This window comes from Leuciscus leuciscus, assembly GCF_965113295.1.
Source record: "Leuciscus leuciscus genome assembly, chromosome: 21".
NCBI classification, from domain to species: Eukaryota; Metazoa; Chordata; class Actinopteri; order Cypriniformes; family Leuciscidae; genus Leuciscus; species Leuciscus leuciscus.
This window is the reverse complement of record NC_138745.1, coordinates 16,628,660-16,645,304: the sequence shown is the minus strand read 5'-3', so window position 1 is coordinate 16,645,304 and position 16,645 is coordinate 16,628,660. Positions and strand designations below refer to the sequence as shown.

The 16,645-nt window shown below is 38.3% G+C and overlaps 2 protein-coding genes across 2 annotated transcripts in view; one reads left to right on the top strand and one right to left on the bottom strand.

The window, feature by feature from the left end:
* The window catches only part of LOC309485809 (baculoviral IAP repeat-containing protein 2-like), a 1,844-nt gene extending 832 nt beyond the window's left edge, over positions 1-1,012 (bottom strand). Inside the window, exon 1 of the mRNA XM_082152866.1 lies at positions 1-1,012. This exon is cut by the window's left edge and continues 832 nt beyond it. Coding sequence (XP_082008992.1) covers positions 1-554 — 554 coding nt within the window. The 5' untranslated portion in view covers positions 555-1,012.
* Positions 1-16,645, top strand: part of adprh (ADP-ribosylarginine hydrolase) — a 504,999-nt gene that overhangs the window by 120,627 nt on the left and 367,727 nt on the right. The window lies entirely within an intron of this gene.

Sequence of the window (16,645 nt, the reverse complement as noted above, 5' to 3'; positions counted from 1 at the left end):
TCCCAACATCTGAGTCCACCATCACAACAAAAGCACTTCACGTCATCATTAGGACCAACATAGTAAAAACCAGCCTTAGCCAATCGGTCTGGTCGAACAGTTATTCTTGAGGGCCAGTGGACAAATGTGAGCATTCTTTCTTCACACAGTTGCATTGCCGAGTTAGATCCATTGGAAAGGCCGCCACCAGATAAAGGTACATTATATGCACGGTCACCTCGAACAAAGCGGCAGTTGGGGTAATGCCTCTGGTGCTCTGATGCTGCCCGATCTCCCGGTTCCCAGTTGCTAAGCTGGCCTCCACAACTGAAGCAAGCCACTCTGTCACCCTGACCAAGGTAGTAGAAACCACTTTTGGCAAGCTCAGCTGGAGCTAATGTAGCAAGAGTCCAATTCTGAAAGGTGTCAAGGCGTTCCTGTTCCCGACGCATGCCAGGATTGTGACAAACCAGAGGTCGCTGGTGAGACATATCCTCAACTCCACAGGAGGAAATGGGGCTGGAGAGGGCCAGGTTGCTGAATGCCGTGTTTAAGTAACCCACCTGCTCCTCCATTTGGCCTGAAAAAGATGCCGTGGTGGTTGATGTTACGGCTGTCGCAGGGTTGGAAAGCTGTAAGATGGCTACGTTGCGAAGCGGGGGGGAAAAGGCAGAGTGAGAGGACGACAGGAGGTTTGCGGTGGCGGGTAAAAATGTGACCACAGGGTGTGTCCACTCAAGCCCTTCTCTCTGCTGGACATCCCATGACTAGTGTCTAGTCGTCCATGACAGAACACATAATCTTATTAAACACCCTCTATGATGCAGGAACCGATGCTAAAAACAAAATCAAACACCACAATTTCAAAAATTGAAAAATCACCACACAATTTCAGGTATTCACATCTTGGAAATGGTTGCCACCTCGGGAATACAGTCATTTAAATGCAGAAATCAAATATTTAAATATTTAATCTTTTAAATCATGTAGTATTTTTAATTATTCTAAATATTATTATTCTAAATATTATCATGTATACTATTATAATACTATTATTATGAGCTCAGACATTTTTTAACCAGATTTTTTTTTTATTTCAACATTATACTTTCATGTATACATTGAAGTAGTGAAGAAAATGATAGATTGGCAGTACATAAAGTAAAACGACGTTTACAGATGGTCTAACCAGAATAGAAAATCTTTGCAGGCTATCATGTTTTGCTCTAGGGTATAGTTGACCAGACTTTCAATTATTTCACCAACATCAGTTTTTGCATTTTTTTGACACCAGTGACACGCAGAGACCTGTTACAAAAGTCCATATAGCGAGTATCTCTGTGATTTCGAATTCGTCACAACATTCACGCAACACATCCAGAACTTTTTTGAGGATTACGCCGTTCGGCTCTTTGCCGTTAAAAAACATGGGCGTTACATCAGGCCATGGCTTTGTCAAGCCTCTTACGACATCCATTTCATTTTTGAGATTTGTCACACGTTTGGTATCCTGCGCACAATCGTTTTTCATACCACACGCAGCATCGATGATCCTGTGCATCAAGCCAACCATCTGACCTCTAAAATGATCTTTAAACATAGAGTCTAGTGTAGCTCTTAAAGGACACTCTTTGCCCGTGGCGCACTCACACGCCGGATGATACTTGTTCTCCATCCGTTTTTGCGTCGCCATTTTTTCAACTTTTCGAATAGTCCACTATTCGATGATGAAAGATGCTTTTCGTTCCTGGAATGTTCCTGGAATCTCCTGAGCGAGTCCTTGCGGCACAGTCGTCCAGGGTTTGTGCGTTAATGCTCGGAAGTTTGTGTTTTTGGGTCAGAAGCGTAGTTTGCGTCAGGTTCAGGCAAACAGGACTTTCAACTTTTTCCTTCAACCTTTGATCAACGAGATGATGCAGTAGCACAGCAGTCCGAGGCTAGTAGAGCTAGAAGTCAGGGGCGGACTTTACCATTAGGCAAAGGTCGGCAATTGCCTTGGGCCCCGAGCTACCTAGGGGCCCCCAAAATGCCCCATTAACTTATGCTTAAGTTTTTTTTTTTTTTTTTTTTTTTTTACTTTTCGCAAATTATATATTTCTAAAACTCCATTTGCAAAAATGGCATCAAATCATTAGTCGCAGAAAGGAGGGGGCCCCCCACCTCACTACATTGGACTATTCCATTATCTTACGCATCTGCGAAAGTGACAAGCCTGTATTGCGACAAAAAACTGACAGAGAAAAAGAAGTGATTGACAGAGTGTAAGGAGTAGTAGAGTAAAAATGAAGCGAAGCTACCCAAGCGTTGCTGAAAAAAGGAGGACAAATTGCCGAATAAGGTAACAAACTTGTTTTGTGATGCCCGCTGACAATGACAACAACGCTAACGATAAAGGAACTACACAAACAGAGCAAGATGAGTCTAAACGTGAAAATGAAAAGTTTCGAAGTTACCCAAGAGTCTCAAATAAAAGAAAAAAAAGACTCAGATACTGTAAGTATTTAGGAAAGCTGCTAACGATGACAAACTTTTTTATGGCTAGGAACAACAAACGTCCAACGCACAGAAAAATCGTGAAGCAAAACAGAGCAGTTTAAATTACTTATGATATGAAAAATCTCAGCTCTCGGTTTCTGTCAATTCTATTACGAAATTCAAACAATAAATACCCTTTGGAGCTTGTAATGTGACGTGACCGATCCCTAGAGGCACGTGAACTGATCATCTTCGGTAATAACTTACCAAAATGTAGTATATTCCTTATTCATAATATCGACCAATCAGTGTTTTTCCGTGGAAAGAGGTAAAACAGCTGGAGAACAATCGTCACATAACGTTACCTCAGGAAAGCCATTTAATTACCATAATATAGGCTATAGCATGTTAGTTGACTAGAAAAATAAGATATAAAGAGTATTTAGCTAAATATGTGTAGCCTACTATATTACTTATTTAGTATATTGTTTACTAAAACGCATTATGTTCATAGTTTTTTTTTTCTTGAGAAAAATTAACGTCTGTCTTGTGTACCTAATATGTATCTAAATGAGCCAGTATTGAATCAAATCACAAGAATTGAATCGAAATTTGTCAAGCAAAAATAAAATAAAAACAGAGCTTACCAGAAATTGTACCATGTAAACATTGTGACGTTTCTGTTTAGGTGTGAATAAGAATAAGTGTATGCAAGGTTTAAAGGGGAAGCTTTATTTCTCCTCTCCAACCTTTACCTGCCATTCAGTCTGTAAAAAAAAGATTTTTAAAGGTGCAGTGTGTGATTTTTAGACGTCACAATATGTCGATCTTCATAGAAGGGGGTTCCCGCGGTTATGTAGGCCTAGATATAAATGACTCATTCTAAGGTAATAAGAACATAACGGTTCATTAAGTAAGGTTTTTATGCACTGAAAACATAGTTATATATTGCATTTATGTCAATAGATCCTCAGAAATATGACACATTGCACCTTTAAAGATCGGATGGGGGGCCCATACATACCTTCGCCTTGGGCCCCCAATTTGCTAAATCCGCCACTGCTAGAAGTAGAGCTAGAGTGTGCAATGTCCTGAAATATTTATCAGGACAGCGATTGGGGTCCGCCCCCTCGCCCCACTGGAGGGGTTGAATAGGGTGTCGTCATCAGGAAAGCCTATGTAAATTATAGTCACGATGCAACAGAAGTAGCATCATGGAGAAGTTATGCATATGCCACCAGAGAGAAGTTTATTATCTTCACTCATTCCAGTTACAAAATCTGATTAAACACTGTATTCAGTTGGCTTTAAGTTAATTTTACCGACTATGAAGATATTAAAGTTCATAGACCTTTAGCGCATTCAAATGTATTGAGTTAAAATCAATATGGCATTAAACACATCATTACTGTGTTTAATAACTTTAATAGTTATCAAGCACCAGCTGATTTAAGTTTTTCTTCAAACAAAAGTAATTTTCTGATAAATCATCGTACACCTACATGTGTGTTTTGTTGTATGCACAGATTTTGAGGGTCGCTTATAGAAAGATGCGTCCTTGTCTTTGTTTCGCGGTATTTTTAAAAACATAGAACCAGAGAACAGAGAACCTTGTGCGGAATTCTATATCCGCATAAAGGGTTAAAATATAAAATATACATATTTTATCGTAAATTTCAATGGTTAGATAAATCATCTAACTATTATTATATTTATATAATGCATTGCAACAGCGCTTCAATAACAATGTTCAATATAAACAAGAATCCAACTCTAATGCGACTTAGCTTGTTTCACATATAATAGTTAGATTTTCATTTAGGATTTATAGGCTTTTTAGTGTATTTTGCCACGCCCATTTTCTAAATGACCCTATTACAGCCATCCAAATGCAAAAGTTCAACTTTTTTTCGATAATTATTGATCTAGAGAGTCCAGAGAATTGCCCTAGACTGGTCTGGTTCTGATCGGGCGAAAAACCAGGGACTAGTTCGCAAAAGTAGGTTTTTAACATGTTTGCGAATATTTAATGAACGGTTTGATTGACAGTAGTGGTTCTTGAAGCAAAGTTGTTCAGCATGAGCAGATCTATCAAATGATATGCATAATGTGACGATAAGTGTAACACCACGTGATTACAGAGCCATAAAACTCGTTAGCGCCAACTAGTGGCCGATTTCTTTCAAAATTCTTACAGACCTCTAGGGCCATGAGTTGAACATGCCCATCGAGTTTCGTTCCGATCGGCCTCCGTTAACCTTGTCTAATAGGTGCTCAAACTTCATTGGCCAATGGCGGCCATGTTTTTTGAGATACACCAATGTCCTCATAGACATACATGACACCTTGGACCAAGACACTGCATACCAATTTTCAAGTCAATCGGACAAACGGTCAGGTGGTTATAGCCTGTTTTATGTTTTTTTAATGTTATAGCGCCACCATGTGGCTAATCACCGCGATTTCTTTACTGTGATCTTAGATTGACCTCTTACACATGTGTACCAAGTTTGGTGAAGATAACTCATTTACTTCTGGAGTTATAGCCATTTTAGTGAAACTAGCTCCGCCTCCTTCGAACGTTTTGGCGCCCCTTAGCGACCGTGAATCGAAATTTAAACTTTTTTTTAATAATTATTGATATTCAGACTCCAGAGAACATTTCTGCACTGGTTTGGTTCCGATCGGACAAAAAACCTAGGACTAGTTCGCAAAAGTAGGTTTTGGACAAAATCCAAAATGGCGGAAAATTTGCATACCGGAAAGGAAATCCTTGAGGCCTTTTTTGTTCGGCTTGAGCCAAGGATTCCAATGATATAAGACACTTGAGTCTGTGACAAAGGGTTGGTGAGATTTAAGCAAAAATATGCAATTTTTTTGGTTTTTGCTCTGTAGCGCCACCTATTGGCCAATCTGGCTCATATTCTCTGAACCTCTCCTCGATTTTTGTACTACCATCTGGCAAAGTTTCAAGTCTCTAGCACTTACGGTTTGGGCTGTACGATGCGTTTTAGGGGAAAATAATAATAATAATTAAAGCTGCAAGCAGCATTTATCGGGGTTCAAGCAGTTAAGGCCTTTAAGGCATTTAAGCACAAAAGCATCAAAAGTTATTAAGTTTTATTTAACAAACCAAAAATCTCGCTAGCGCCAACTAGTGGCTGATTTCTTTCAAAATTCTTACAGACCTCTAGAGCCATGATTTGAACATGCCTACCGAGTTTTGTTCCGATCGGCCTCCGTTAACCTTGTCTAATAGATGCTCAAACTTCATTGGCCGACGGCGGCCATGTTTTTTGAGATACGCTAATGTCCTCATAGACATACATGGCACCTTGGACCAAGACACTGCATACCAATTTTCAAGTCATTTGGACTAACGGTCAGGTGGTTATAGCCCTTTTCATGTTTTTTTCATGTTATAGCGCCACCTATTGTTCAATCGTCGAGATTTATTTACTGTGACCCCAGATTGAACTCCTACACATGTGTACCAAGTTTGGTGAAGATATCTCATTTACTTCTCGAGTTATAGCCATTTTAGTAAAATAGGCTCCTCCTACAACGTTCAATTAGCGCCCCCTATCGACCATGAATCAAAATTTCAACTTTTTTTCGATAATTATTGATATTCAGACTCCAGAGAACATTTCTGCACTGGTTTGGTTCCGATCGGACAAAAAACCAGGGACTAGTTCGCAAAAGTAGGTTTTTGACATAATTCAAAATGGTGGAAAATTTACATACCAGAAATGAAATCTGAGATATACGTTTTGACCTTTAGTCGTTAAGCTTTCCAACGATATAAGACACTTGAGCCTACGACATACGGTCTAGGAGTTATGAGCAGTTTCGCGCTTTTGGTCGCTATAGCGCCACCTATGGGCCAATCGAGGTCATAATTTGATAACCTCTCCTCGATTTTTGTACTACCATATGGCAAAGTTTCAAGGTTCCTGGTCTTACGGTTTGGGCTGCACGATGCGTTTTACGGCGGAATAATAATAATAATAATAATTAAAGCTGCAAGCAGCATTTATCGGGGTTCAAGCTGTTAAGGTGTTTAAGGTTTTTAAGCACAAAAGCATCAAAAGTTATAAAGTTTTATTTAGCAAGCATGTAACCACTGACATAATAGATTAAAAAGACCATTTACAGCCAATGCAGGCAATTCACCATAGGTAATATATGGTTTTAAAGCTTTTTAACAGTTATAGCGCCACCTTTGGTCCGATGTCCATAAAATTTGGCATGCTTGTTAATGATGTTATGTCACATATGCTCACCAATTTTTGTGAAGTTCTGAGTTTTCATTTATGATTTATAGGCTTTTTAATGTATTTTGCCACGCCCATTTTATAAATGACCCTATTACAGCCATCCAAATGCAAAAGTTCAACTTTTTTTTGATAATTATTGATCTAGAGAGTCCAGAGAATTGTCCTAGACTGGTCTGGTTCCGATCGGGCGAAAAACCTAGGACTAGTTCGCAAAAGTAGGTTTTTAACATATTTGCGAATAATTAATGAACGGTTTGATTGACAGCAATGGTTCTTGAGGCAAAGTTGTTCAGCATGAGCAGATCTATCAAATGATATGCATATTGTGTGGATGTGTGCAACACCACGTGATTACAAAGCCATAAAACTCATAAAACAATTGGACTTCGTTAACCTTGTTTAATAGGTGCTCAAACCTCATTGGCCAATGGCGGCCATGTTTTTCGAGATATGCCAATATCCTTTTAGACATACATGGCCTCTTGGCCCAAGACACTGCATACCAAATTTCAAGTCATTCGGAAAAACGGTCAGGTGTTTATACGTTTTTTTTTGTTTATAGCGCCACCATGTGGCCAATCGATGCAATTTTTTTACTGTGACCTCAGATTGACCTCCTACACATGTGTACCAAGTTTGGTGAAGTTTACTCAATTAATTCTTGAGTTATAGCCATTTTAGTAAAATAGGCTCCTCCCACAACGTTCATTTTGCACCCCCTAGCGACCATGAATCAAAATTTCGACTTTTTTTTGATAATTATTGATTGTCAGACTCCAGAGAACAATTCTGCACTGGTTTGGTTCCGATCGGACAAAAAACCTAGGACTAGTTCGCAAAAGTAGGTTTTTGACAAAATTCAAAATGGCGGAAAATCTATCATGACGGAAATGAAATCGGAGATATACGTTTTGTTCGTCAGGCGTCCAGCTTTCCAATGATATAAGACACTTGAGTCTACGACTTACGGTCTATGAGTTATGAGCTGTTTCGCGCTTTTGGTTGCTATAGCGCCACCTATGGGCCAATCGGGGTCATAATTTGATAACCTCTCCTCGATTTTTGTACTACCATCTGGCAAAGTGTCAATGCTCTAGCCCTTACGGTTTGGGCTGCACGATGCGTTTTACGGCAGAAGAATAATAATAATAATAATAATAATAAAAATCAGTACAATTACAATAGGGTTTCAGCACTTCGTGCTTGAACCCCTAATTAAAGCTGCAAGCAGCATTTATCGGGGTTCAAGCTGTTAAGGCCTTTAAGGACTTTAAGCACAAAAGCATCAAAAGTTGTTAAGTTTTACACCACGTGATTACAGAGCCATAAAACTCATTAGCGCCAACTAGTGGCCGATTTCTTTCAAAACTCTTACAGACCTCTAGGGCCATGAGTCGAACATGCCCATCGAGTTTCGTTCCGATTGGCCTCCGTTAACCTTGTCTAATAGGTGCTCAAATTTCATTGGTCGATGGCGGCCATGTTTTTCGAGATGCGCCAACGTCCTCATAGACATACATGGCACCTTGGACCAAGACACTGCATACTAATTTTCAAGTCAATTGGACTAACGGTCAGGTGGTTATAGCCTGTTTTATGTTTGGAACATGTTTTGTTCCTCGCGGAGTACCTCTGGAATGCTTCTGCGGAGGTTTATTGTTTTATCCGCAGCAATAAAGTTTGTCGGCGTCTAAATGGATCGCGCTCTGGATCACTAACAGGAATTATTCTCGTCATGTATACACTTAACTTGATGAAAAGCGGGATTGACGCACTGCAAGCAGAGAGATGATTTCTGGCTGCCTCCGCAAAAATTGTCTTCAGCGGACAGCCCGCTGTCTTTGGAACTATTTTAGTACTTTTGCGGCAGACAAACACAAATGTGTTTCTCTTTCTGGATCTTTTCTTTGAAAACAAAACCAAAGGTTAAAAAAAAAAAAAGAACAAATGTGAAGCGAGCAATTCTATCCATTTTGACGCCTTTTCATTCATAGCGGTTACCAAGCAACACGATTACGCACCAGCTGCAACTTGATGACACAAGCATACTGCGGTTCGGATACAAATAATATGTGAACACAAGTCCATCGGGGGCGGGGGGGAGCAATCGAACTCGGGTTAGGAACAGGCAATTGAACCAAGTGTGAAAGCGCCCTTAGTCTAGTTTTAGTCAATGAAAATGTTATTTTAGTCTCTTTTTAGAAATGCAATTCTATTTAACCCAGTCAATAGTGTATCACTATGGAAAAATAGCGAAAATAGTGAACAGAAAAGTAATACTCGTCTCATTCGTGGAGGTTGAAAAACAAGTTCTTTCTGACATCCAAGATTTACTGTATTAATTTAAATGCAAAAGAAAAGGCATGAGAGTCGGTTGTTTTTTGTCAATTTTAAGTTTTAATTTAAAATATTTGTCATTTTAATATAACTATATGGCTAAATATTTTACCACTTGCTAATAAATCTAGATAGAAGTAGTGCATTGAATACATTGTTTAAATTGTGCTTAAATGTGAATTACGACCATTAAAGAGTATGTGTGTACAAAGAGAATCGTAATGCTGACAAAACTTTTTTTAAATAAAAGTATTTGATAACTTCTGGATTTGAAATAAAAATAGTGAGTATGTGTTTGTGGTTCAGCCGTGGATCAGTTACGCACTGCAAACGCAGCATATGTGAAAGCACTATAGCGAGTGCTGCTCCTGCACCGCATATGCACTGCACACGGAGTATGGGCCCTATCTTGCACCCAGCGCAATTGACTTTGTACACCGACGCATGTATCATTCCTATTTTGCACCCGCGTACAGCGGACTTTTCCCTCCACAGACGCACGTCGGTTAACTAAGAAATACACTTGCGCTCCCGGGGGCGGTTCAGCGCAAAGAGGAGGCGTGTTCCGGCGCAAACGTTCCCTCATGTTATTTTGCACGTTTAGAAAACAATTCCGCCACTAACTGAAAAAATCTAGTTTAAAGTCAGTGGCGCGTTGCACATGTTATTCTTATGCTATTTTAAGGGCGCATGCTTGGCCATAATCAATGTAGCGTGTGCACAACGCACATACACTTTGATTCTCTCACACAGAAGCAGCCGTTTTCATTTTTGCAAATCATACAGATAGATAGATAGATAGATAGATAGATAGATAGATAGATAGATAGATAGATAGATAAGATTAGATAGATAGATAGATTAGATAGATAATTATAAAAGCATACTTCTAGTTTACACATTTACCCAAATTATCATACGCCTGTTTAATCGAAGTTAATTTGGGTGTGTTTCTCCATCCCCAATGTCACTTCTCTGTGTTTTACGGCCCTGACGAGAACGTCGGTCTCCTCGGCTGTGAACCGCTGCTGGCGCGCGTCTGGCAAATCCACTGTTATAATAGGAATCCGCTATAGAATAAGCGCGTCTGCTCTTAAAGGGAATGTGAGATGACGCTCTGATTGGTTTATTTCACGTTACGCCCAAACCACACCTATGAATAATGAAGCTACTTCAGACCAACCCATTTTAGATTTGCGTTGAGCGCAAGAGTCATTTATCCCGCCGGTATAATAGCAACAGTGCCCAAGACCCGGCCACAAAGTTACTTGCGTTTCGCACTTGATACTTGCGTTTCAGATCGTTAAAATCGGGCCCTATGTGTGAAACGGGCGTCAGACTTAACTTTGTTTGTTGTCGTTTGCGTTAATTCACCGCAGCTGCATCTTCTAAATAATGCCGCTAGTGGGGCTTGAGGAAGTGACGTCGTCTGCGCAGTGCGCCCTGATGCAGCCCCTGAAGTGAGACACGGGAAACAGAAATACTGCAAAATAATAATAATAATAAGACTAAACAAGACGAAATAGCGTCATAACATTTCATCTCGTTTTGGTCAACGAAAATGAAGAGACATTTTAACATAGTTTTTATTTTGTAAACCACATTTAGTCTCGTTTTTATTCGTCAACAATATTGCATTATACTTTAATTATAGTTATTGTCACATGACCAGCATTTACGTTGCGTCTCGTTTTCGTCACGTGGTTCGTTGACGACAATATTTAGTTATAATATTTGTTGACGAAAGAAATACTAGTAATCCGATATCGGATCTGACTCAAAAGACAATGTGATTCATCATTCCTTCCAATTAACCACCTTATCTTTGTATAGTAAAATAGTATGTTCAACAACATTAATAACGACGTAGCTGACCAGAGTTCGTGAATCAAATGATTCAGTTTAAAGAGTTGTTCAGACTTCTCTCGATCAGTTCAAGTCTCTCCATTTCAGATGTAAAAAAATATATATTTATTTCACAAATTAAAAGTCCTGTGAGTCCGAAAAACAAAAGAAAATTGTAATTATCCTACCAGTTGATGGTTTCAAATTATGGTTCAAAGTGGAAACCGGTCCATGGGCACTGGTCAGCTAGCCATTTGTGCATATTTAATTGTATTCAATAGGCAGGCGATTCACCTCCACAGGATTATTTATGGCACAAAACAGGATACACTTGCCGATCACGTTCACATAGGAAAAAAAACAGAGAACAAGAAAACGCAGCCTTGGAAAACACAAGGCAAACGTACAATAATTCATTTCTGATTCAACATTTCAGTAACAAATCATATACATGCGCAGTTCAAATGACACATTAATCGAACTTTTCGACAGTTACTTAACACAGACACTCATTAATCACTCAATGGGTCTCATTCATGAAACATTCGTAAATATACGAGTAAATATGTGAGTGATTTAAAGTGGTAAAGGCGACATTCCCGAAAATTCTTCTCCTGATTCAGAAATACTTCGTAAACGTCAGATGTGATAGTGAAATGTGTGTGTGTGTGTGTTAATGAATTCCAATCAGTTGTAAATGGGACGCGTGTGCACGCTCATTCTCTAAATTACCATAAATCCCGCCCATTAAAACCGACTGAAAACTATAGGCTATATGGGCATCATATTATGACACCAAACGAAGGATTTCAACTTGTCTTCTCAAAAACGAATGAAGAAGAGAAATTTCTCAGATGCAGAAATTGAAGTTTATTATCAGAAGTTCATTCAAAACGCCACATTTTGTTTTCAAGCGTACATAGTGGCGTATCAGGCCTAAAAAAAAGGAAGCTTGGCAGCATAGATGCAGTTAATGGAGTTTCATCTGTTAATCGAACAGTCCCAGAAGTGAAAAGAAAATGGTTTGACATGAAGCTTGACTGCATTATTTGTGACTTGCGGACTTGTAAAAGAATAAACAGCTTGAATAAAAAAATAAAATAAAAAAACTTGCGGACTTTTGTTCCGTTTGCAGATGGCTCTCGTAATTACTGGCTGTCGTAATAAAAGTAAAAAGAAAAACCGTATGTAATTACTATATATAATATTTGGTAACACTTTACAATACGGGTGCACTAATAACCATTAATTCATGCTTAACTAATGCACAGATAATCATGTGTTAATGTATGACTCATGAAGAACTAAACCATTAATTAATGATTACTGCATCATGAAGATTCTAAATGATTAATATAAAGTAATATATGAATTGTTATTAATTAAATGTGTCATAGTGTATTAATTCATTAATAACTTATTTTATTAACTAAAAGTCTAAATCAATGCGTTAATTACCACAATTGGTCAAGGCAATGTACTTCAACTTCCAGTTGTCTGCTTTAATTAATCATTAACTAATGATTTGCAAATGCATCATTATGTTATGACTTTACTTGTTGAGGCACTTGACTATTAACTAATTGTTAAGTAATATGCCATTTTGGTTTTGACATCCACACTAAGCCATGGATTTCAATTTCCAACCATGTACAACCAAGATTTCGCTGAGTCCGATGAACTTTGTTGTTCATGGCACAGGACTATGTCAGGTTAACATACACTGAGAACATGCGGTTGAGCGCTGCTAGTTCATAACACTGTGTCTAGACTGGACAAAGACAATAGAACGTCCATTATAGTCAGTGATACTACACTGGATGCGGCGCGACACTACACGACAAAACCCAGTCAGTAAACCGATGCCACACTCTATTACTGACGTACTCTGAGCTCTTGTGCTAGTTCTGTTATGAAGGACAAATGGACTTGCGATGGTCTGTCATGTCCAGTGTAGACAGCTGGTCTCGTCCAGTTTAAACACAGTGTAACAGCTTCAGGAGTTCAGATTCTGGTGTGCTGATATTTGTGTGCAGCCAAACTCACCCATCCTTCAAACACGTTCACCGACATTACATTCACTGCATGTGCAAACTGTCAAAACCCATAAATGGCATATTACTTATCAATTAGTTAATAGTCATGTGCCTCAACAAGTAAAGTCATAACATAATGATGCATTTGCAAATCATTAGTTAATGATTAATTAAAGCAGACAACTGGAAGTTGAAGTACATTGCTTTGACCAACTGTGGTAATTAACGCATTCATTTACACTTTTAGTTAATAAAATAAGTTATTAATTAATTAATACATTGACACATTTAATTAATAACAATTCATATATTACTTAATCTATTAATCATTTAGAATCTTTATTAGTTGCTGATGCAGTAATCATTAATTAATGGTTTAGTTCTTCATGAGTCATACATTAACACATGATTATCTGTGCATTAGTTAAATATGAATTATGCAGATTAGTGCTCCCGTATTGTAAAGTGTTACCTAATATTTTTTCAAAATGCTGTGTAAACATGTACCCGATTAAGGTGAATTAAAATGCAGCCTTATTAATGAGCAAAACGTTCGGATGTTAAGCGCACTATTTACGCGTGGCTGGGAGCAGGTGTGGATTTCTTTCGTACCAACTAACGTTTGGAAAATACGAACATTTTAATGAATCCGAAAATTTACGTCAGAACCACTTTACACACGATTTACACAAAAATTCGTTCTGCTCGTGTTTTATGAATAAGACCCATTGTCTCAACTCATGACACAAAAGATCATTGTTATACGTGATAGCTTTAGCCTACGGCTAATTAGTTTAGCTCGCGCTGTGCGGCCTACACTCAGCTCATATCAAATCATTTCTGAAATTGACATATCTTTCATAAGATAACATATGATAAAAAAAATGTCACTCACCAAAACGAGATTGCATCACATATTCAATTAAAAAAAGACTATTCAATAAAGATTACCGCTCTGGGATCCACTAAATCTTTACTCCGATTTCCACTTCACCTCTCTCTGACGACAACACTCCAGGCTGAAGCATCCAAAGTTTACAAGTGCACACAATCACAGTTCTCGGTAGATTATGATAATCATTTAGTGCAAGGAGTTTCTGGAGAAATGCTCCGTGTCTCATTTGATCTGTTCTCATCTGATTCTCTGTTTATGCTGACAGTGGCAGCGCCTGCGCGACCTGTGGGCGGGCCTTATGAATATGCCGCTTCTGTTGGCTCTCAGGGGTGTCAGTCACAGCAGCACAATCAGTGATTGGATGAATCGTGTGTTATTGCCCAGTGGTGTAATCGAGTGCATCAAGTAAAGGAAAAAAAAAAGAACTGATTGAAAAATATAATTTGTCCAGAACAGAGCGATACGACTCAATTTAAACTGTTATAGAAGAGCTAATATACTAAGAATGCACTGGTCTCTCAAGGATTGTCTCTCTGCTTTATTTTATAAGAAATATCTCTGTGTCTAAAGTTCCTAATGTCCTGTACTCTCAAATTTTGTATAATAGTACTAGTCATAATTTTTACACCAGGCATGAATAAAAGGGATGTTTTTTTTATTTCCTGTTTCGTAAACCACTGGAAAAGAACGGAAAAGAATGATTCCATGAAAATATGGAATCATTTAGCCTACCATTGATATCACCCATTTTTACAAGAAAAATTAGTTTAAAAAAAAATATTTAAAGGAACATTTTTACAAGAAAAATTAGTTTTAAAAAAATATTTAAAGGAACATTTAATGGCACAATATATAGTAAATTGCTGATTTCGATATTTGGAATGAATTTTGGGTTAGTGTGTTTCATTGACTTGACTTTTTATTGTTGTTGATTAAATGTAGTTTTGTATTATTTACTTGTTGGGACCCCAGGAAGAGTAGACACTGCCTAGGTAGTGGCTAATGGGGATCCAAATAAACTAATAAACTTATATCATTGATGGAAAATACCATTTACAGCCAATACAGGCAATTTACTTAGGAACGTTTTTTTGACAGTTATAGCACCACCACGTCTTGCCTGATCTCCACCACTTTTATTAGGTGTCCTTGAAAGGTGCCCATACATGTCAAGTCAAGTCAAGTCAAGTTTATTTGTATAGCGCTTCTCACAATACAGATTGCATCAAAGCAGCTTCACAGCATCAAATCAAAACAATACAACAAAGCTTGTTTCAAGAGGAATTCACTGATTGATAAAACCAAATCAAACATCCCCAAAATATCCCCAACTGAGCAAGCCAAAGGCAACAGTGGCAAGGAACCGAAAAACTCCATCAAGTGACCTAATGGTGTCCTAAAACTCCATCAGGTGACCTAATGGAGAAAAAAACCTTGGGAGAACCCAGGCTCAGTCGGGGGCCAGTTCTCCTCTGGCATTTATGAGCTAGAGGCCGGATTGTAGTTTGAACTGTGGGATTATATGAATGCCTGGCCAAAGAGATGCGACTTTAATCTAGTTTTAAACTGGGAGAACGAGTCTGAGCAACGAACAGTATCAGGAAGACTATTCCAGAGTTTTGGAATGTCTGTCAAATTTGTTGTAAATATAATTTTTTTTTTTTTAAGTTTAGACACTTCTATTTATGAGAGCATAAAAATGATCCATGGGTGATAATGATTGGATTTTTTTTTTTGTTTTTTTTTTTGTTCCTATCATAATTTTGACATTTTGGCATTATTGTTTAGCTATTTACCTATGTTTTCAAATTTCCTTAGTTTTTTTGTTGTTGTCTCGATCGGACTAACGGCTTTGAAGATAACCACAAATTTTTAAAGCTCTAAATGACACTTACAAAAACCATAAGGCGAAACCTGGCATGTTTGGTATTGTTGGAATCGGCAAGGATTCAGGAGTCTTAGGAGGTCACTCCTGTGAAAAAACACTGGCTTGAAACTTCTAAGGCTCCTTTAAGGCATTGTGCCAATGACGTATACTGAGTTTTGAGATACACCAATGTTCTCATAGACTATCATGGCACCCTGGACAAAGACACTGCGTGCCAATTTTCAGTAGACTAACGGTTGGGTGCGCTTATAGCTATTTTCATGATTTTTTTCACTGTTATAGCACCACCAAGTGGCCAATTGTCACGATTTTTTTCATGTCAACTCAGATTGAGCTTATGAACATGTGTCCCAAGTTTAGCGAAAATATCTCTTTCCGCTCACAAGTTATAACCATTTTATAGCGCCACCAAGTGGCCAATTGTCATGATTTTTTTCACGTGACCTCAGAATGAGCTCATGAACATGTGTCCCAAGTTTTGCGAAAATATCTCTTTCCGTTCACAAGTTATAACCGTTTTATAGTGCCACCTAGTGGCCAATGGTTGCGATTTTTTTTCAAGTGATCTCAGACTGAGCTCAGGAAGACGTATCCCAAGTTTAGCAAAAAAATCTCTTTCCGTTCACAATTTATAACCGTTTTAGTAAAAGTGGCCCTGGTGCCATCAAATATTTTGGTTCCCCTTATCGATTGTTAATTGAAATTTTGAATTTTTTGGATGATTATTGATTGTCAGACTCCAGAGAATATTCTTGCAGTGGTTTGGTTCTGATCGGACCAAAAACCTAGAAGTTGTTCGCAAAAATAGGTTTTTCAAAAAAATGCAATTTACTCGAAATTGGCGCCTGAAGGGCGAGCAAATCCGAGGCATGCACCTGGTCCGCCTCGAGCCAAGGAATCCAACGATATA